The sequence below is a fragment of the Ipomoea triloba genome, chromosome 4 (genome assembly GCF_003576645.1).
Source record: "Ipomoea triloba cultivar NCNSP0323 chromosome 4, ASM357664v1".
NCBI classification, from domain to species: Eukaryota; Viridiplantae; Streptophyta; class Magnoliopsida; order Solanales; family Convolvulaceae; genus Ipomoea; species Ipomoea triloba.
In genome coordinates, this window is record NC_044919.1 from 25141110 (window position 1) to 25165037 (window position 23928).

The window sequence follows — 23928 nt, forward strand, 5'->3', positions numbered from 1 at the left end:
AAACACAACATCATAAACAACAACGACAAAAACAAAGAAACGAAAAAAAAAAAACAAACAAACAAACAAAGTGACGGTAAAAATTGTTTTTAGTTCGTCAATTATTCCCCGCTAATTATTTTAGTTTTTAAATTTTGTCGTTGAAACTCTTAAATTTTCAAATAAGTTATAATTTTAGTCACTAGAGTAATAGAACTCTTAAATTATTTTAAGATTTTATTTAGTATATAGGTATTTTAATACTCCCCAACTTTTTATTTTTATTCTTTATAACCTTCTTCAGTATTCATATTTCATTTGCAAAATAATAAACTTGATTTTAACATGTTCATATAAGGAAAAAAAAAAACCAAGGATGATGTACAATGATTGAAGAGGAAAAGTTTAGGGAAGGAATTGCAAATTATTTGTTTTGCAAATGAAATATCAAAAGTAAAGATGTGATTAGAAATTATTTCATAATCTAATATGACGTAATAAAAAATAAAATAAAATATATAATTACAAAAATAATTAAATATGATACATATAATAAGTTAGTATAAAATATATATTTTATAATAATTAAAATTAAAATGAATTTTTTTTATAAATATCCATGGTAATCTTAAATAACATAAGAATTGTGATGAAATCACATTCCCTTCAAAATTCGATGTGTACGGTATATTGCATTCTTTAGGGAATGTTATTTTTTTTTGGGGGGGGGGCGGGGGGGGAGGGGGGGAATTGAACATAAGATAGCATAAGCCAAAGATGAGAATGCAAGCTTTGGAATATCACATACCCCGGGTTATGTTGTATAACTTGAACTAAACACTCCCTAAATGGGAATGAAAGTCATACACATTATTGTTTGGTTGACAACGTTTTAAAACGTGGGTATAAAATTTGATTGCCCCTATAATTACAAAACTAATTACCTAATTAATTTAAATAAGGTATTATTCCATTAATTCAGCCTTATCCATCCTCATTTCATTGCCACCTCACTTTATTGACTTTCTCACTGCATTTCCTACTCATTTCATTGTTACTCCGATCAATTATCTTGATTTGTTTTTAAATTTTAAAAACTTTTATTCCGATTATAAGGTCATGCATAACCAAATATTAATATTAGTAATCATTCTTCTTATTTCACCCTACTACCAAACATACAAAATACTTTCACCAAAACCTATTCCAATTACCAAATATTTGATTTTATTTTTGATTCCTATGTTCAAACCAAACACACCCTAAAATATATGTACTAACAAAAATCTTATCATAATTTAATAATTTTGTTGCTCTAACAACTGAAACTACAACTCATTTAAAAAGTTATGAGACATATTGCAATCGTAATAGTGACAACTAGCAATCGAGTCTCACCAGCGGCAGCGCGTAGGCAACCTCTCAAAGTGAGGGACTTTTTGTGTGTAGTAAGCAAAAATCTAGTTGAGTTATCATGATTTACATCCTCTCAGATGCTTTGTCAGGTCGAGCGTGGAGAGCCCTTGGGGAGTTGGGGTTGGAGATTCGACCTTTTAGGAAGAATGGTAATAATGACAAATTAAAACGATTAGAAACAAATAATTAAAAAAAAAAAACGAAAAAGGTAATTGTCCTAAAAGTGATGTCGGGAGTTGCGTGAAATGTGAAATGGTACAAATTGCAAGTAATCAATTAATTGTAGTGTTAATACCACTGAGAATTGGCGACAAAAACAAACATGTATTGTTGTAACCTCACATGTATCGTCACTCTAAATTTGGCGATGCAAACAAGACAGGCCAATCGTACACTGCTCCACAAATATCTAAAGCCCTTGGAAATTACTATGTACCCAATCATCATATTAAACATCTGCAAACTACCGGACAACCCAATCAAGTTGATTGGCAAACTACCGGACAACCCAATCAAGTTGATTGGATACTTAACTTAGTAATTATAATGTTCTAAATTTAATTGTTAATGAAAACGGTTAATTGGTCTTCTTGATTTGAACGGTCAAATATGAAAAACCTAGACCGATACACTTTATTGTAGTATTTTGCTGGCAGAATTTGCCTACTACACACACTCAAGTAATGACTACAAAGTTTCTCTCATCACTAAAAAAAAAATTTACTAACTCGGCTACGTAGGCGTAAAAGAGATGTTAAGTGGATGGAACATGACTCATCACAGAAAACTTTCGGCAATTCTTTTCCCAAGCCAGTATTTTAATTTTCACATGTCCAAACACAAACTCTACTTTCTTTCCCCAATATTTTCTTCATAATCAAATAGTTTTATTGTAATAATCAAGAAACTACGATTATTGCTACTAATTACTTATAAAATTAATTTAGTAATCACAATTTCCTTTGCTTGTTTTGGCTTTAAATTAAGGCATAAATAATGTTCTTATCACAGATTAAATTTAATGTAACAAATCAGTTTTCAAAAATCAAGAAGAAAAAAAAAACCTTCTACTTTATAATATTTTATATTAAAAAGAGTTGAAACTTATACTGTAGTAATGATATATAAAAAGAGACGTACAGTAATTTAAGTAAGTACCAAAAGTACACAAACAACACTTCTATTACATGATATTGATTATACCCGACAAATTGTGACACATTAACACGACACAAAATCATACACAAAAATAACGATATTACGTTAGTATTTAGTCTTAACGTGTCCAAAATATAACTATCAAAGTGGACTGAAACCCGCGAACTGACCAGCACCCGCCCTGCGATAGGAAGGGTTAAGGCCACAAGAAAAACGACCCAAAAAATTACGGGCTTAACGGACTTGGCCCGCAGCCCGCGTGGGCTAACCCGCATGGGCTGCGTGCCAAGCCCCTAATTAAAAAAATAAAAAAATATATACATATGCTGCAGAGCAAGGCAGTACCCTGCCTTATTTATATGTTATATATATAATGTTACCCAGCAAGGCAGCGTACTGCCTTGCTGTGTAATATATATATATATATATATATATATATATATATATATATATATATATATATATATTATATTATATTTTATAAAATGTAATTTTTAAAATTTTTAAACACAAAAAAATTAATATTATTTGCAGGCTTTACTTACTTTTTTGAACTTTGAATTAATATTAATTTTTGTTAGATTATAATGTTGGATTGCAAATTCGCAATGTTAGTATTTGTAGACTCTACTTATTGTTTTGAACTTTGAATTTAACAAGAATTATTACAAAAAAAAAAAAAAACCCTCGGGCTGACCTGCAAAAACCCGCCAGAGATTAGACCCGCAGTGGGGTGGGCCTAATGGGGCGGACCGGCCCGCTTTGACAGTACTAGTCCAAAGTCATTAATGGGTCGACCCGCTAAATTTTTTAAAAAATTTTTGTTTTTTATTTTTTTTTAAGGATAAAAACTTAATGCATAAAATCAGAAGCCTGAATATTCACAAGAAACAAAGGAGGAGAGTACAACCATTCCCCGCAATCTGACTCAGAAACAGCTTCCCGAGCAATAGCATGGGCAGCACGATTCACAAATCGACTAGCAAAAAGAAAAATTACATCATGAATCTGGGATGTAGTTTCTTTTACATCATCAATAATAAGACCAAACGAAGAATTAAAAGAGTTAGACGATAGTTTTCAAAAAAAAAAAAAAAGACTTAGACGATAAAGCATAAAATACAAGTTGGGAATCAGTTTCAACATCCACATCCCCTAACTCCAACTCCTTAAACCAGCTAAGAGCTTTCCGGATACTCAGCTTTAGCGTCTTTAACCCTAAAAGATCCAACATAACTCTTGGCTTTTGGTGCAATAAAATGACCTTCATCATCAAGGATAATCCAACCCATTCCCATAATAGAATTATTAAAATCCATTGCCACATCCGTGTTGAGTTTTAGCCTACCTTGTGTCGATGGACTCCATTGCTCCATACCAGTATTTGACATTGTGTATGGCTCATTCAAACCATTAACATTCTTCCAACTAGTCCACATAGATAAAGCAGCATATATGCAACATGGTGTTCATCTCATAAGTGGTGCCCTTCCACACAAACTCATTCCTGCTACACCAAAGACCCCAACAAACAAATAAACTTACTTAAGCAATTTCCCGTAAGATTACTGATATTTGCAAAAAAATAGTTGGAGATATTACCATTACCGTGAGAGATAACCGGCAGCCCTATAATGTTCCAAAGTCTTTTGGTTTCACGACAGTCAGCGAAGATGTGAAAAGTCATCTCCTATTGTTGTTGACACAAATAACACAATAGTGAGCAAGCAACATGTATAGCATTCAGGGCGAAAGGAATTCATAAGCTAATTTCCAGCAAAAACTCTTTACTTTGGGAGGCACCTGCAAATTCCATAGCTTCGTCAAGGGTCTAGTATCATTGACTTCCCCTAACAACTTTCTGTAACAAGATTTGACGGTATATCGCCCTTTAGCATCAGCAGCCCATATCCACGAGTTTGGTGGTCCTCTTCTGCTTATCGGGAGATTAAGGATCAACTCGGCATCTCTAGGCTCGAAAATTTCATGCACAAATTCAGTATCCCACTCGGCGCCATGCATACTAAAAAGAGACGAAACTGGAGCTTGTGCAATAGATTCATGCAGCAAAGTCGTGACCTGGGGTTTAACTCATCCGACAGCCAAGGATTACTACCAATTATTGTTGTTTTTCCATTGCCAATACATCTTCTTCACTCGTTTTTCAACAGATGTTGCACCTCCATCATCCCCCTCTATATATATGAGGGATTGCTACCAATTCTAGCCTCAAAGAACAAAGATGATAGATAATAACGAGCCTTGTAGACACGGGCCATAAGTGATTTCGGCATTGTCAATAAACGCCACGCTTGTTTACCCAAGAGTGCTAAGTTCATCTCATGAAGTCTGCGAAAACCCATACCACCCCCAAATTTCATTTACATAAACTTACCCAATTTTTCCATCGAATCCGTTTGCCATTGCCAATAGTGTCTGTCCACCAATATTCATTCATCATTATCTCCATCTCCTTGCACAGACCTATAGGTAATAAGAAAACCATCATGGCATAAGAGGGCAATGCCTGAATAACATTTTTTAAGAGAACCTACCTCCCTGCGCGTGACAAAAATTTCGCAATCCAGCTTCGGACCTTATTCAAAATTTTCCCTTTTAAAAAACCAAGTATTTCATTTTTTCCCCCGGCAACTAATGAAAGAAAACCCAAATATTTCTCTGAGGTATCACCTTTTCGCAAGCCTAGAATTGTGACCACATTATCACGAACTTGCTGCTGCACATTAGAGCTAAAGAACACCATAGACTTGTCAAAATTTATCTGTTGACCTGAGGCCTTCGAATAAACATCCAGAACCCATTTCATCTTTGCACTTTTAGTTGCATTTGCACAGAAAAAAAAAGGAAACAATCATCTGCAAATAAAAGATGTGAAATTGGCGGGGCCCCTCTATCAACAAATACACCATGCAACGAACCTTGTATCATTTGTCGATCAATTAAAGCCCTTAATCCCTCAGCAATAAATAGGAAAAGATATGGAGAAAGGGGATCACCTTGCCGGAAGCCTCTTCCCAGAATAATTGGGTCGAATTGTTGTTGCTCATGCAAAACGTGATACTTAACTGAGCTAACAGTTTCAATCATTAAATCAACCCACTTCCTATCGAACCCCATTTTCAACATCACCCCTTTTAAAAACTGCCACTCAACATGGTCAAATGTCTTGCTCATATCAACTTTCAAAGAACCAACGCATTTTTTTCCTTGAGTCTTACGTTTCAGGAAGTGATGAGTTTCATACGCAAGCATGATATTATCAAATATTAATCATCCCGGAACAAATACACTCTGAGCTTGTGAAATAAGACCATTCAACATAGTTTTCAATCGGTTAGCACATACCTTGGTCGTAATTCTATATAGTACATTGCAAAAAGCAATCGGGTGAAGGTCTTTCATTGAGTCTAGATTAGCTTTTTTCGGGATTAAAACTATGAAAGTGTCATTGGCCTTTGTTGGCAATTTGGTTAAATCCACAAAATTCCTACAGAACATCGTCACATCATTCCCAACAATGTCCCAAAAATGCTGAAAAAACCCCAACCCCAACCCCAACCCATTGGGACTTGGAGATTTATCGAGATGCATTTGGAAAACTGCATGGTGTACTTCTTCTGCACTAATCGGTCTAAGCAATGTGGTACTTTCCTCAGGTTTCAAACGAGACGTTATGCAATCCAAAACCTCATCCATTTCACATTGAGAAGTTGTAAACAGATTTGTAAAATAGTCCAGCACTACCTCTCACATTTCCTCCATAGAATCAACCATGACACTGTCCTCTCTCCTCAATTTCTTAATCTGATTTCAATGCCTTCTGGACTTAACAACATTATGAAAATATTTTGTGTTAAGATCTCCTTCATTGTATCAATGTTCCTTAGCTCTTTGTTTCCAATAGATATGTTGTTGATTAAGCAAAGATAAACACGTCTCATACGAAGGTGATCCAGACAAGTTTTGCATAAGTCAATCTTGCGCTGAAATTCTTTATTGTAACTTTTGCCCCACCTCCATAAATCAATACCACACGCTTCTATACGGCCCAACACATTAATCCCCGTGGTTCAGTTTCGATTGTTAATAATAATCTCCATGCATTTATCTTCCCGTATCTACATATTATCGAAAGAGAATCGACGACAGCAGGTGCCATTCATAATTACCACTAGTGTGAGGACAAGCCATAAATGATCACTATACGGGCAAGTCAATGAGCAAGCCTTTGCACCTTCATATAACATAAACCAAGAGTCTGTAGTGAGGATTCAGTCGAGTTTTTCCTCAACCATATCCAAAGTACCCTAAGATCTCTCCCAAGTAAACTGATTGCCTATAAACGCAAAATCCTAGAGACCACCATCCGCTATAGCTTCGCTAAAACTAGTAATTAGCTAATTAGGGTGAGGGTTGTGCCCTCTCTTCTCAGTTTGGTGCAGCAGATCATTATAGTCCCCCATAATCACCCATGGCATTATACTCAAACCAGCTAAACCTCAAAGTAGTTACCATGATTCTCTCCTTCAGGACTACTCTAAGTAGCCATATTAGCTAGTAAACCTCCATTTCGGGCTGCCAATATCAAGGGCACGGTTGAATCAATATGATTACTTGAGTATCTCGTCATTCCATAACAAATCAACCCCCCTCAATGACCGCAAGCATCAACCACAAACATATTCTAAAAACCCAGTTGCACTCTTATCGGTTCCATTTTTTGCTTTATCATAAACGTTTCCATAAAAAAATACCACATTTGGCCTCCTCACATGGATGATATCCACTAGTACATGAATTTCCATTGGGTTACCAAGCCCTCGACAATTCCACGCAAGGAGACTCATAATTCTAGGCAGGCCTGCTGAGCAAAGCCTGTCTGATCCCCATTTTTTAGCAACAAGGAGACTCCTAATTCTAGGTGGGCCTGTTGAGCAAAGCTTGCCCCATCCCCGTTTTTTAGCACCAAGGTCTCACCGTCCATATAAGAAATACTCCTACCACTTTCTTCAACCTCAATCTCCAACCTTCTCTTTTATTCGGTCACAACAATCTTAGTAATAGCCACCTCATGATCCTTATGGCTCCTAAGAACAACAATTGACAACGGGAGCAGAACTTGTGGTTCCTTACCCTTGTCAGTATGTATAAAGTTGGTACTCCCCTCATGGACCTCCGTGTGCACATTAACAGCCTCCGCTCCAGGAGACCTCCAGTTTTATCATTCAATATTGGATTTCGATGTAATCTATCACTAGCCAATAGTAGGAACCATTCTTCTCGATCCTACACACAAATATGCACCATACAATTTCTCAACAGTCGAATCAATACCTTGTAGAGCTTTTATGCAGAACTTGTTCCCATGCCCAATTAATTTACACAAAAAAATAGAAAGTTGTTAGTCTTTCAAACCGAAAATCCACAACAGACTAGGAATCGTTATCCCTCTTCAGTTTCATATGCTTTTTAATGGATTTGTCACATCGGTCAACACTCAAACTCGGTAGAATGTTCACATGGAACCATCAAATTTCCTTTCATTAGTTTTAACCCACGTGTCAAGAAAACATCCGATAGCTTTAACCACCACTCTATGTCGAAAGTCGCCATGACTACCAGAAAGAGAAAAACGACTGAAACCCTAAAATAGTGTAACCCTAGAGAGAAACTTGTGAAAGGAGCGAAAGAAAAATTTTCTAAAATTTTGTGTCTTAATGAGCTAACCTGCTTAATTAACCTGTAAAGAACTCATTTAATTAAACAATTAAAATTAGTGTTAGTTATGATTTTTATATTATTTTATCATGTTAAATTACCGAAATGGTCCCCCGACTATTGCGAAATTACCAATTTGGTCCGTGACATATTTTCGTGCACAAATAAGTCCTTGACTATGAAAACTTTCACCATTTTGGTCCTCCGTTTGGGCAGTCGTTAGTAGGCCGTGTAATTGGAGGTTATTCATGTCATTTCGCACCATAACTAGGCAGCCCGGACTGCCCGCGTAGCCATTTTACAGAGAACGGTGAAAAGCCCCAAATAATTTAACCAAAACTGTAAATTGGTCGCATTCTCCTATGGAGAAACAACCGACGAAGCTTGTGTAAATTGGTCACATTCTCCTATTCGAAAGGTCTGGGTTGTAGTTCGTGTTCTAGTGCGTGTTGAAGTGCGGGTTCATAGTGCAATGCAAGCTCCAGGTTCTAGTTCGTCGATAGACACACTTGCAACTAGTAAGGTATGAATTAAATTATATTGTGTGTTTGGTTGTAGAAATTTGTTATGGTTCCGTATGCATAGGGACCATTGTTGTTGTTGTGGTGACATTATTGGGTAATGGGTAGAGGGATAAAGGTGATTTTACAAGGGGGATGTGTAGCAGTAGTTTGAAGTGCAATAACTTTATTATCTGTGTGCATTTCTAGGAAAATAGTGTGAGTTATACTGGAAAAATGTGTCATGTAGCAGTAGCTTTTGTGTTGTTGAATTGCAGTACCTTTACTGGAATGGGGACCACCATTGACTGGAAATTTGTGTTTGCATTTCTGTTGTTTGAATATAGTTGTAATGGGGTCCATTTTGTCTTTTAATTCAGTAGCTTTAAGCACATGTGGACCATGAACATCTATTGCAGTAGCTTTATTTAATTTTAGTGGGATGTTACTCTATTCCCTATTGTTTACAGTAGGTGTTAATTTTAAAGTGTGTAAATTTGTGGTGTTACTTATTGCATTTTTTACAGTAGGTGGTAAAGATAATAATACTTTCAAAGTGAAATTAAGGCATGGTGGTTGGATAGAGATGGGTAACCCACCTAAATATGTGGGAGGCAGTGTTAGGTGGTTTTCTGACTTGGACTATGACGAATGGGGATTAATAACTTTATGGGAAAGAGTTGAACAGTTGGGATATAAGAGAGAGGGATGTAGGTGCTTTGCTAAGACTGATAGTGAATTGATTGAGTTAATATTGGATTTAGAGGCTTGGAACTTGGTGAACTATATTGTAAGACCTAAGGTTTTGGAGATTTGGGTTATTGTTAGAGTGCTTGGAGAAGATGAGAGGGGTGAAGTTGAGGTAGAAGCTTTTCAGACTGATGAAGGAGTGGTTGGAGAAGTTGAGAGTACAGATGAAGAGTATGACAGTGGAGATTATTTAGAAGATGAGCTTGACAAGTTTGAAGATAGTGATTATGTGATTGATGATTCTGAGTTTTTGAAGTTTATAGATCCAGAAGTGGAGTATGCTGGTGAGGGAAATGTTGTAATTCCATAAACTGAAGTTGCAGAACAGGTTCCTACAAATACTAAGGTAGATTTATCATATGGTGAACTGAATTTGGGTGAATCTGTTAGGCCAAATCCTCCCCCTCCTGATCTGCCATCTCCTTTGTGGCTTGGTAGATCTTTTTTAAGTAAAGAAGATTTCAAAACTGCAGTGAAAACATATGCTATACAGTATGGAAAAGAGCTGAAATATAAAAAGAATGATAAGGTAAGATGTGTAGCTATATGTACCCAAGTGAATTGTCAGTGGCATGTTACATGTAGAAAAGAGCATGATGAAGGCTTTTGGAGGGTCACTGTTCTGAATGATGCTCATAGTAACTGTCCATGGGTTGATGACAATAAGTTTATAACTTCATCATTTGTTGCAAAGAGATGGAAGACACAAATTGCAGGAAATAGTAACTGGAAAATGAAGGAATTTAGATAGACTGTTTGTACTGGTGAACACCATTCCTTAACTAAAAGGCAAGCCTACAAGGCAATGGACTTTGCTAAGCAAGAAATCAAGGGTGAGCTTGAAGACAATTTCAACAAAATTTGGAGTTACTATTTAGAGATCCAAAAAACAAATCCGAGGACAACTTGTGAGGTTAAGTTATTTGACTTAGAGTATGATGGTAGTAAGAGGTTCCTTAGGATGTAAATGTGCTGGGATGCTTGTAAAGTTGGTTTCAAGTATTGTAGAAATTTGATTGGAGTGGATGGGTTTCACATTAAGGATAAAGCTGGAGGGATGATGCTCACTGCTATTGGTATTATTGGGAATGAAAGTATATTCCCTATTGCATATGCCATAGTGGAAGGGGAGAACAAAGAATCTTGGTGCTGGTTTTTGGGACTCTTAGCAAGGGACCTTGAGATTGACTATGGGTCTCAACATCTATATACCTTCATGTCTGACAAGCAGAAAGGTCTTATCCCTGCATTTGAGGAAAAGCTACCTTTGGTTAGTCATCGGTTTTGTGTATGACATTTGCATGGCAATATGATGGTGGTTAGGTTTGGAGGTTAGACAATCAGAAATGCACTATGGAAGGCTGCTAGAGCCACAATTGTAAGTACATTTACAACATTTCTAAGGGAGTTAAAGTCATTAGATGTGGGGGTGGGGGCATTTGAATGGTTAAGTGATAAACATCCATCTCATTGGTCTAGATCACATTTCTCATCAACTGCCAAATGTGACATGCTTGTGAATAACATATGTGAAAGCTTTAATGCTATGATATTAGATGCAAGAGATAGCACTCTAATACACTTCCTTGAGATAGTGAGGAAGTAAGTGATGCTCAGGCTATTTGAATGTAGAAAGCAGGCAAGCAATTGGAATATGTCCAGCAATATGTAAGAAAATTGATGTGTTTGAGAAAGCAACAGGAGGGTACTGGGCATACCAAAGCACTGAAGTATTGTTTGAAGTGAAGGGAGCTACTGAACAACATCAAGTTGACATTGGAATTAGGACATGTTTATGTAGGAAGTGGCAACTCACTAGCATACCTTGCAGGCATGTAATTTGTGCTCTTTGGGTCAAGTTTGGAAAGGCCCCATTGCATGACTTTGTTGATGATTGCTACAGTATTGAGAATTACAAGAAAGCTTACTCTGGTAGCATTCACCCTATGGCTGGGCCTCAAGAATGGCCATACACTGATAGCGAGCCCCCTCTTCCTCCTTTGTTTAGTAAAAAGGTAGGCAGGCCTAGAAAAATGAGGAAGAAATCTGCTGGTGAAATAACAAAAGATGGAATTCGGTTTTCAAGAAGCGCCGTGACACTATATTGCTCAATCTGCAAGAAAATAGGGCATAATAGTAGGAGGTGCCCTAAGGTAAATAAGTTAATACTTTTATTCCAATCAAAGTTTGAATATTTGCTGTTTTTAACTAAATAAAGTAATACCATAACATGTAAGCAGAGAAGAGCAGCCCAAAGAGCCCAAGGTGATATTCCAGTTGCCCAGATCCCATTCCAGCAGCCCATGAAGTCCAGAGTGACATTCCAGCAGCCCATGAAATCCAGAGTGACAGTCCAGCAGCCCAGGATCCCATTCCAGCAGCCCAGGATCCCACTCCAGCAGCCCAGCCAGCCCAAGGTGGTAGTCCAGCAGTCCAAGGTCCCATTCCAGCAACCCAATTGCCAAGTCTGGAAGAAATCCCACTAGCTGATTTTGAATCAGTTTCAGAAGAAGATACACAAGTAAGTTTTGACTCCTATATTGTTTTTGATCAAATATTTTCAAACTGGTGGAAGACATGCTAACTATTGACTCCTATATTGTAGTTGATCCTTTATTAAGTGTAGGAGACAACACTTACCCGATTGTTGAAGATGTTAATTCTCAAATTAAAGGTAATTGATAAGCTTGTATGCCAAAATGACATTGTAGTATTGTATTGTGTTTATTTATACTCTTGTTGATTACATAAATTACCTTGTAGGACTCACAACTGATAACAATCAAGATGAGGGAATGAAAGTTACTTCCCATGGTGTGAGGATTAGTTATGGCCAACCTCCAAAAAGAAAAAAGACAACAGTTCATGGTAGCAAGGGTAAACAACTTGATGAAACTTCTAGTGCACCCCATGCAAAGAAACAAAAGACATTGGGAATGACAAAATCAAGGATTGTTATTGGCTGGAAATACAGGACAAGATCAACTGTGATGTTTAAGTCTAAGCATGGTGGAAATAGAAATGCCCCTATTGATATAGACTAGGATGTGTATGGATCAATGCTTTATTTTTTGGATATATATATTTTGGCAGCTTTAGAATGGAACAATGCAGTAGTTCTTGAATGGATATATTTTTTCCAGTTTATGAATGGAACAATGGTGTAGTTTTAATAGGGCACTATGTTCTTTTTTGAAAACAGGCACTATGTTCTTGAATGCACTATGTTAATGTAATAGGGCAATTGGGCATGTTTTTGGCACTATGTTGCTGTAATGGATTGTAATGTAATAATGTTCTTGTTTTGGCCAGTTTTGAATGGAACAATTGGGCATGTTTTTGGCACTATGTTGTTGTAATGGATTGTAGTGTTTTGGCCTATTAATGAATGAATATATTTTTGGTAGTTTGGCACATTCATTTACACATTGGCAAATGTTGACAGCTTTTTACCATTCTAACAATTGGCAGCTTGGCATATTCATTCACACATTATCACATGCTGCCAGTTTTTGACCATTCTAACATTGAGCATTCAAAAGCATTTATAAATTCAACATTCCCAGCCAATGTCACAACATTTGGGCAATTTTTGACCATACTTACATAACACTGTTAAGTTAAATATTTAACACCAACACAATTACACTTGAACCGCCAACTACTAAATAGTAACATTGTTACACAAACAAATACAATAACCACAATAACTTTAATTTTCACACTGGAATTATATGCCTTTCTAATCTTCACTTTTAGAGCTTCATTTTCTTGGTCATTTTGGTTTATTCTTCTTAGCGACCCAGGAATAATCATCTTGGACCTTGAACACATTGGAGGGTTAAACCATCTCACAAATCCACAACCACCAACACCCCTCCCCTGTGTACAAAACAAAAAAAAAATCAATTTACCCAAAACAAAATCAGTATAACCAAAAAACGATCATTACTACTCGATTATCATATTCACAATCCCAATATCTTCTTCCCGGGTTTTGATCCGTCCACGATGTCCGCACCTTCAACCTTTGACCACACTGACAATAAGATATAGATCTTTCCTCTCCATTGTAAACCCGTGAACGATAAGAACTCTCCTCGCTGTTGGCATACCTACCTTGCATATCAGTAGTATCCTTGTGCGATTGTTGAGCGCGACTTCAGTGGTAGGGAACCCAGTAGCAAGAGAAACCAGTAGCTAGAAAGCATGAATGGATTGAAATAGGGTTCATCAATTAAATACGAAGGGAATTAGGTCTTTTAGTGCGAAATGACGTGAATAACCTCCAATTACACGACCTACTAACGACTGCACAAACGGAAGACCAAAATGGTGAAAGTTTTCATAGTTAAGGACTTATTTGTGCACGAAAATATGTCGAGGACCAAATTGGTAATTTTTCAATAGTCGGGTGACCATTTCGATAATTTACTCTTTTATCATTTTAGGAATATTATGGTATGCTATACATTGAATATTTCTTACTATTTTGTTAGATTTAATTTAATTTTTTTTTTAAAAATAAAATTTTTATTTTATAAAAAGAAATTATATTAACATGTCAAATGAGTTCTAAACAGGTTATCATGATATACCGTGTTGTGTCGACCCAAAATTTGTTAACTAAACGTGTCTATTGTGTCAACTTATTCAAAAATCATGTTCATGTTTAGAACTCCAACATGTTAATCAACTATAACGGGTCGTGTCCATATTTAACCTCTTCATGTTTGTGTCGTTATTGTATCAACACATTTATACAAATTGTCAAGTATAAATTACTTATGATAGTATAATCTAGAAATTAATAAGACAATCTGTATTCTACAATTCACTCTGACTTTCAAAAGGTATATTCTATTGTCATATCAACATATTTGCAAATCACCATTTTTTTTTACATCCATATAATTTCTACTCACTTTCAAAATATAATATAACAACAACAACAACAACAATAATAATAGTAATAATGTTAGAAATATTTGTTTGTAGATTTTTATGATGCTACCAATTTTTATAGTCTTTGTAGACCCTTCAAACTCTCCCATGTAAATCTTTGCATTCTTATCGGATGTTGTTATATTAGAAGGTACGCTCTTAAAAGGAATTTGTTCAAAAGAAGCGTTATTGGAATAAAACAACCAGAAGGATTGTGTCCGAGAGGAGATAATTTGAAAGATGTTAAACTGACAAAAGACTACAAAACATATGACTCAAAGTATAATCTCTACAATCACCACATGCTAAGGAGATAGAATTGATGTGTTTTCAAAGCAAAAGGAATGTATCAACCTCAGAAAAAGTTTATATGAGGATATATAAAAGAGATGTTAGGCATAAGCCAACTTGCTTGACACCTACAAGCTTATTTACAAGACAAATTGTTGATAAGTAAAATGAGTCTTTTTTAACCAAAGTGTGTTTATACTTGATAGAGAAACAGTCTTTACCCTATGGTTCATGGTTGTGCAAGTCAAGGAGTTAGTGGCCGAATCAACCTAGTAAGCTAAGGTTACTTCGTGACTGACCCTTAGCTGGAGTTTGAACAGACAGTGAAAAACAAAGGCAACGCGGAGTTCGTGACTTGTTTCAAGGACTATCATCGGAATATATATGAAAGACTTCATTTAAATTATATTATGTATACAATATGATCGCAATGCAATATAGTGGATTGCAGAACAAACAAAAATAAATTTGTTTTAGATCGTCCTCAAGGATTGGGGGTTGGAATAGTCAAAGAAATAACTAGGCACAAGGATGAAGTATTTTTGATGGAAGTTAGGGTCGATCCCACGAGGAGTAACTAGTTTAACTTATGTGTTAAGCAATGAGGGGGTTTGGAATGAAATTGACGTTCAAAATAAATAAATAAATAAATAAGAATTAAAAAACAAGAATCAAGTAGAAGTTTACTAATGAAATCAAATGAATTTTCAACACTTGGGTCTAAGAAAATATTCACCACCGGATCTTAATTACTGTTCATCGACTACAAGACAAATTCACTTGCATTTGAGCATTCATTGTGGAATTCATTCCTGTTTTTCCTTAGTCATAGGTAATCAAACACAAGCGGTATTAACTACCCCTAACTATCAAGTAACACAAGACAAGCGCTTATATTTAACTTGACAGCAGCATTAAAACTAGAAACCAACGAAACTAAACAACATAAACACAAGCGGTTATGTTTAATTTAGATTAATACTCTTCCTATGATAAAATTAACACTAAGCCGTGATAAAATTAATCATAGTTGCTACTTAGAAAAGAAAATCAATTATAAGAATTCACTTTCTAATCTAGCTATGAATTGAACCAGATAATCATTAAATGAAACAACCAATTAAGAAAATAATACAGAAGAATATTAAATACTCATTCCAGATAAATTAAAACAGAATTTTGTCTCTCAGTATAGAGAACCGGGGTTTACATAATCTTGACCAAGTTTAAGAATTAGCCTCGCAGGGCCATGAACCAGAAAACTTAACAAGAAAAGAAAAAATTGTAAACTGTAGAAAAATATAAAATAAAACAGATAGTCTGCTTCTCAAACAACAGGAACTCACCCCTATTTATACACTTCTAACTTCAACAAAAATCTCTTAAATTCAGGAAAATAATTAATCTGAAAATTAATATGAACCTCTCAAAAATAAACCCAAATATCTGAAATTATCTTTGCCGTTCAATTCCCTGTTGACCGACGAAATCCTCAAAGTTTGTCGTTGACATTTGTGCTGCAATTGCCGAAGAAGGCTTCGGTCTTCCTCGTACGTACGTAGTAGCTGCGCAGGGAACAAATTAACAAAACTAAACATTTAAATTCTTTTGTTATTTAGCAAATTAGGTTATATAGTTTGGGCTTAATTAATTAAACAAATAAGGAATGGGCCATGTTGTTATTATAGACCTAAACTTAAAATAAAATTAAAGAATTGGGTTAAAAACTTGTTGGACTTAAAACTCATTATTAACTAGATAAAATATTTATTTAGCTTATTGATTACTAGACTCTAAAAATAAATAATTATTATATAATAATAAATAATTAATACAAAAATATTATAAAGATGTACATAAAATAAAGATATAAAATATGTCTATCAGCGGAGTTCGTGACTTATTTCAAGGACTATCATCGGAATATATATGAAAGACTTCATTTAAATTATATTATGTATACAATATGATCACAATGCAATATAGTGGATTGCAGAACAAACAAAAATAAATTTGTTTTAGATCGTCCTCAAGGATTGGGGGTTGGAATAGTCAAAGAAATAACTAGGCACAAGGATGAAGTATTTTTTATGGAAGTTACGCAAATAGATAGATGGATGGTAGCAGAATAAGTAATGAAATAAAAATAGGGGTCGGAATGTGTATATATTGGTCTAATGCCAGAACAAAGGATTGATGATTATGACGCTTCACTTCGAGTTCAAAGACTGCAAACACCAATTCATTGTACTAACATTCCACTCTCGTGATTGAGTGTTAGGCCAAATTGGAACACGGGGTTGTCTTGCTCTCATGACGCTACCAACCCCCTTCAATAAGCTCAAGCAATCTTGATCTTCAATGTTCCCTACTCTCGTAAGTGAACATGAAGGTCGAATGTGGTCTAAGAGAAATTAACGGTTGAGAAACATGTTTAGGAGTATGCTAACCTGTGGACTCCTTGCTCGAGCGGTTGCCAAAATCTCATACTAGACAAGTATTGACAAGGTTGTGCATAAACCCATCAACACAAGAATACAAAACATCTCATAAGAACAAGAACCCTAGGTTGGCTTTCAAACCCTTTTATGCAATAGGCATCAAACACAATAAACACCACTATCCAACCCCTATACTAAACTACTCGCTCATAATAAATAGGTAAAACACAAGAACATTCATAAATAACATCATCCAACAATATATTAAGGAAATAAATAGAGAAATAATTCTTCAACAAAGTAAAGATTTACAAGATAAAAGAAATAAACACAAGAACAAAGTAATCTAAGCTAAGAATCACAACATATAACTTGATAACGCAAAAATAACAAGGAAACTAAAGAAAGAAATAAGCTAATATGGAAATATTTCCTACTACTATTGTCCACTGGGGGCTACTCTCTACCAAAATAGAAAAAATATCTATTTATTGGTGAATTCTAGGGTTCGGCGCACTAGCAAGGCACAGGCACAGAGTGACCGTGCGGAAGGCAAGTCGTGCTGGTGGTTTATGCATGGGGGCGTACGAGTGTGCCACTGCCCATGCGTGGCTTTGCCTCCACACTACGAACTCCTTCTTCAATCCTTTTGCATGTTTTTCATGGATTTGTTTCAGTGTGCACTTTTCCATGCATTTTTGCTCCATTTTTATCAGTTTTTGCTTCTTTATCAATTTTCCTCTCATAAAAGTGTATTTGAATGCAATTGAGCATAAAACACATCTTTTAGTTCAAAAACCAAATAAACACTATGAAAAAGCATGAAAGAGGTTAAGAATGGGGTGAAGCATAGTATAAAATAAGAGTCATCACAGTACATAGTAAAATCCTCGGGTTTTAAGGAGAAAATTGGAGTAAAAAAGTTTCTCGAATCATTGTAAAAATATTTCTCTCTTTCACTTACATTACTTATATTTTATCCTACAACTAACTTCCATATCAATTTCACACAATCACTTTATTTAACAAAAACCTTAGATACAAAATCTTTTATTTGGGAATTTCAAGACTTCCACTTGTGAAGAAATTTAATTTCCTTAACTCGTTTTAAAAATTATTTAAAGTACATCCAACCTCCTAACCCCCACCCCCAGACTTTAACTTGTCCGAGATCAATAAAATAATATTAAAATTTATTATTGAAAAGCACACAATGTAGAAACATTTAGCGAACAACTGGCACAAAATAGTGTTTGAAAGCTTGCAAAATTCGCAAGCTTTCTTACAGATAAGTACTTTATTATCCATAATTTTACCCCTTTATTTAACTCATTTTGTACATGAATTGCTCTAAAACATGTATAAACTGAAGCTTTTATTTGTGCAATTATTGCTACTAGGTGCATGCACTCGCAATATGTAAAGAATTGAAGAGTTTGGAGCATTTTTAGGTGAATTCTTAGCAAAGAAACCTAGCAAAGAATGCCAAGAGCATGTGGAGTAGCTTGGAAGGAAGTTGCAAGGATGAACCGAAGCAAACAAGGAAGTTGGAGCGCTGGCAAGCGCACGGGCAACAACACTCATGGTATTTAATGGCGAGATTTCACTGTTAAGAATACACAGGGGATACATTGGAATCGAGTTATGTATTCTGTGTTAGGAACATACTGTAATAGGTTTTGATGATACCAAATGTAATGTTCAATCCCCTAAGTCTCGATAGATAAGAAATATATGTAAGTTCGACAAGTAAACTAAGAGCGAAAATACAACTGGGTAATTGAGCTCAACTCGGAAAATATTTAAGCTTAAGGTGAACTTGTTTGAACATCTTAGAAGTTTCATGTTGTAAGCTTATAGATAGATCAGAAGAAGGCACGAGACATCACTGGAGGAATAAGGGTCTGCGAGACATCAACTAAGTCTCGAGACATAAGCAGAGTTCGAGAGATGGAATCTCTCAAGACATCAATCTAGTTCGAGACATGGAAACGAGACATCAAGTAGTCGAGACATCAACATTGGTCTCGATGAACTGGTACTTCTCCAAAGGTCTGAATGGCAGTCAACATGCATGGATAAAGTAATCCAACTTTGGAGAAGAAAAATATCATGGAGATAAAATATTAAGGAGGTGCCGAAAGAACATTATGGGAGCTTAAAACAACCGGAACTGGATGCCACGTCAAAAATCCACAATAAACGGATAGAAAGTGCACCAATCCAAGGTCGGTCTTATTCCCTAAAACGAGGATCAATGGGAATATAAAAAGAGTAACTTTTGCCAAAAGCAGTAAGTGGAGCATGGACTCAAGATAGTGGAATATGGGATATTCACTACAAGACAAAAGGTTCAAGTTACAAGACTACCACTCCATGAAACATGCTAAAAATATGCAAGTCCCATGATCGGCATGGGAGACAGATTTCAAACGAAATAATTTTCCCTCCAACGGAATTATTCCTCAACTCTCATATATAAGGACGTGAAGACACAAGCCAAAAGGGATAATTGGATAAGAAAGAGGTTCGGAAAATTCAAGCTATCATAAGAGGTGTCTAGTTCAAACGTTCAAAAGTGCAAGTGTTTAATCTGGAATATCATACTTGATATTCATAACAGCGAGAAAACACATCTTAGTGTTTTGAGAGAGTTACAAAGCTTAAACTACTACACATCTAGAAGGTGACCGAAGCTGCACTACAAGGAATATTATCCATCGAAAGCTTTTGGTCAGATTGGAGATTGTTACACTCAACCTGTGACAACCGGAACAACCTTGCTTTGGAGAAGGCAAGAAGAGGCGGAGTAACCTGGGAGCTGTCTTGTGAAGATCCTGAGGCTTGAGGCGGGCTTGGTGATCAAAGCTCAAGTGCTCGAGAGGTGGAGTAACAAGAAGCGGGGCGAAAAACCTGAGGCTTGAGGCGGGCTTCGTGATCAAAGCTCAAGCGCTCGATATTGTACTTAAAAGGGAAGTTTTAGTGCAATCCTTCTAGGGAGTTTCTAGAAGAAGAGTGGACGTATGCGAATTGGCCGAACCACTTAAAAATCTCTCTCGCATTTACTTTCTGTTTTTTACCTCTCGCTAACTATCTCTCGAACTGCATTGCATATAACCACACCTCTCGAACTAACTCAAACTCGTGCAAATTAAAAGGGGATAACTTTTCCACTGCGCATAAAACTTTGTCTTCATCTTGTGAGGTATCGGACCTAAACATCCTAAGTCCAATACACATGAGGTATCGGACCTAAACATCCTAAGTCCAATACACACGAGAGGTTGAAAAAGATTTGCAAAAATTTTATACAAGTCACTCTGTCACAGGAAAAAAATTAAAAAAAAAAAAAAAAAACGGCGAAGATCTCTATTCTCTACGCGCAAGGTTATTGATTTCCTAGGTTAATCGGAGTAGTCGTTAACGCTCACTTGTCCAGTTACAGGATCTGCAAGTATTCATCAATGGCGGAATGGAGTGTGGTTTTGCCTATCCTGCTTACCGTCGTCCCTTTCTCTCTCCTCCTCCTTTTCCTCTTTCTCATTGTCCGTCCGCGCCCCGTCAGAATCCCAATCAAAAACCGCCATGTGTTCATCACCGGCGGCTCCAGTGGCATCGGCTTGGCTCTGGCTCACCAAGCCGCTTCGGAAGGCGCCAGGCAGGTATCCATCCTCGCTCGGAACACTAGCAAGCTCGAGGACGCCAAGCGGGAGATCCGGCTCGCCACCGGCCGCGAAGTCGTAGCTTTCAGCGCCGACGTGAGGGACTACGAAGCCGTGAAGAAGGCGGTGGAGGAAGCTGGGCCGATTGATGTTCTGATCTGCAACCATGGAGTGTTCATTCCGCAGGAATTGGATACGCAGGAGCTGGAGGAGGTTAAGTTCATGATTGATGTGAACTTGATCGGAACTTTCAATTTGATCAAAGCGGCGTTGCCGGGGATGAAGAACCGTGCAGAGAGGGGACCCGGTTCAATTGCTATCATGTCTTCTCAAGCCGGTCAGGTATAGGCATCTACCTCTAGCTCCGATTTTGCTTTTTACTGACTATGAAACTATGGTTTAGACAATTTCATTTGGGTTCACTCTTGAGTCAAAGCTGTTTTATGCACTCCAACTATAGCATATGAACTTAACTGATACGATGAGGGTAAATAACATGATTTTTGGTCTGCAACTGATTTGTATTTGGCGATTTTGGTAACAAAACTGACTTGGTCTCAATTCCAGCTTCCATAATGTCTAATTGTTAGATATTAATGTAGTCTAATTCGTATTAGTGCGATGATCTCCAGTTGATTTACTCTCAGTTGTGTTGTGTTGCCATTTTGTCCCTTGACTCAGAACCCTAAATGGTGTATTGGTTTTGACTTAGAACCTAAATGGTATATTGGTATTATTATGAGCAGAATGAGTACCATAACTTAAGGTGTATGTATATCCTGTATCCCATCTTTGTATAGACATAGCGGTTGATTACAGACAAACTCTAGTCATTCAGTTCAACCAAACTACATAATAAACATAGTCAACTTGCAACACATAATTAGGGCCCTAATATATAATATATATTATCTGGGAAAATCCAACACCAATAACATAGCAAGAGAATGTGAGACAATAGTAGGAACCTTTAGCATTCAACTGAATGACCAATATTTCCATTCTGATTCATTATTGATTCTTATCATCTTTTGGTTTTCCTGTCTTCTGTGATTTATTTTTAAGTGGGTACAATTCTCTTCTGTGGATAGGTCGGGATTTATGGTTATTCAGCTTATTCAGCTAGCAAGTTTGGTCTCAGGGGTATGGCAGAGGCATTGCAGCAGGAGACTATTGGGGATGATATTCATGTCTCACTTATATTCCCCCCAGATACTGAAACTCCTGGTTTTGCTGAAGGTCTGAAATCTAATCTCATTTCTACTTTATTTATGAGCTGCATGATTTATTCAGCAAATTATGTGTTCCTATATACCCACTTCTATCAGTTAGCAAGTCCAATGTTTTTGGGGGCATTCAGACATTGATAAACTCCAGTTGAGCACTGTAAAGCACGTTGTGTGGAAATGTACATGTGAATTTTTTACCTGTTGGGATGTTTCTTGAGTTTCCTGTTGACTTCTTGTGCATGCCAGCCCTAACGTTTATTCAACTTGCTGAGTGCTTATACTGTCATCTTATCTAAATTGGTATCCTTAAGACAGACCATGCAGTCATTTTAATACTTGAAAGTTTCTTTCTGTACTTTTTTCGTGTCAAAACGACTTTTCTGTGATACTCTTCATCATCCCTCAGAGAACAAAAGGAGGCCAGAGCTTACCAGTATATTAGCGGCATCTTCTGGTGCAATGAAAGCTGAAGAAGTTGCCAAGAAATCTGTGGATGGGATCAAATCTGGAAGTTTTATAGTCCCCTGTAACTTTGAGGGATTCCTACTGTCCATAGCAACTGCTGGTCTTTCTCCTCAAAGATCATTCCTAATGGCATTTGTGGAGGTGATTGGTGCAGGGTTGTTGCGCATTGCAGCTTTATGCTTCCAGTGGAATTGGTATCAATGCATTCAAAAATTTAACAGGAAAAGATAGTACACTGTAAGTCCTCCTTACACTAGCTACAAATACAATATTTTGATTTACCCAAAAAAAAAGAAAAAATACAATATTTTGCCTGCATTAATGTCTTATTGCATTTTCCTGTAAGGGTTTCAAATCTTTTCATGATTGATTCTATGCTTTGCCTATTATTTTCTTTTGTAGTTTTGCTGCTGCCCCTTGAGCTAACACTGCTTTATTGTGTTTTTATTAGGGGTTTACTTATTGGCACAATCACAATTAGCGTTACTTTCATCCTTCTAAGTCAAGCAAAGTAAGTAAGCAAGGAAATGGGAGTTTGTTGCCAATTGTTCTTGCTAGTTAGAACATGACAGCTATAGAATTTGATGAACTAGGAGGCAATGGTGAGCTTAGTAGTATGCTGCAGCAGTGTATTTGACAATTTGTTCTGTTATCTGCTGTTACGGAGTATTTTTTTTAACCATTTAACCCTTTTTTCAATGCATAATAATAATCCAAAAGTGCGTTATCTTAGCTTGTGTACGTTTCCTCGATTTAGTTGAGTTTTTATTTCATAACTAGTATTTTCGCCCGTGCGTTGCACGGAATGAATTTTGTTATAATGTTTTAAGAATATTTAGATCGATATATAATTATATAAATTATAACATCAATATTATATAATGCAGATGATGAAAATGGTTGGATCGATTATGTTTTCTAATGTTATCCTTCTTGCTTGAATTCAAGCAAATAATAGCTCAATTATCCATGTGATGCACAGATCAATATTTTAAATTATATATTTAGATAATAAAATTAAAGATATAATAATAAAAAAAATTCTAATATTGAACATGTACAATTATTTTATTATGTGATTAGTGTAAAAATATCACTCAATAAAATATTTGTTCTCTTGTAATATTGAATTGCTTGTATATATTGATTGTCACAATATTTTACCAAAAAAACATATTATAAAACATTATGTTATTAGATATAACACGTGATTTAAACATTTGAATTTAAATAAATCAAATGTGCCTAGAATATAAACATAATTATGCAAATTACACATATATAAAATATGTATAGTCTGCATATATTGTATACATGTCATTTAATATAGATACATGTAAAAGATAATCATTGC

The 23928-nt window shown here is 36.1% G+C and overlaps 2 protein-coding genes across 2 annotated transcripts; both read left to right on the forward strand.

Moving 5' to 3' along the window:
• Window positions 1–10509: 10509 nt before the first annotated feature.
• On the forward strand, window positions 10510–12028 carry LOC116016053. Its single transcript, XM_031256217.1, has 5 exons — window positions 10510–10777; window positions 10866–10920; window positions 11022–11144; window positions 11374–11695; window positions 11783–12028. Exons 1-5 carry the CDS (start codon window positions 10510–10512, stop codon window positions 12026–12028), a joined length of 1014 nt encoding a protein of 337 aa, XP_031112077.1.
• An 8554-nt stretch (window positions 12029–20582) lies between these two features.
• On the forward strand, window positions 20583–23306 carry LOC116015199 (3-dehydrosphinganine reductase TSC10A-like). The gene is made up of 4 exons (XM_031255223.1): window positions 20583–21222; window positions 21972–22119; window positions 22516–22811; window positions 23026–23306. The coding sequence occupies exons 1-3, from the start codon at window positions 20683–20685 to the stop codon at window positions 22803–22805; spliced, it is 978 nt and encodes a 325-aa protein (XP_031111083.1). The 5' UTR covers window positions 20583–20682; the 3' UTR covers window positions 22806–22811; window positions 23026–23306.
• Window positions 23307–23928: the final 622 nt, after the last annotated feature.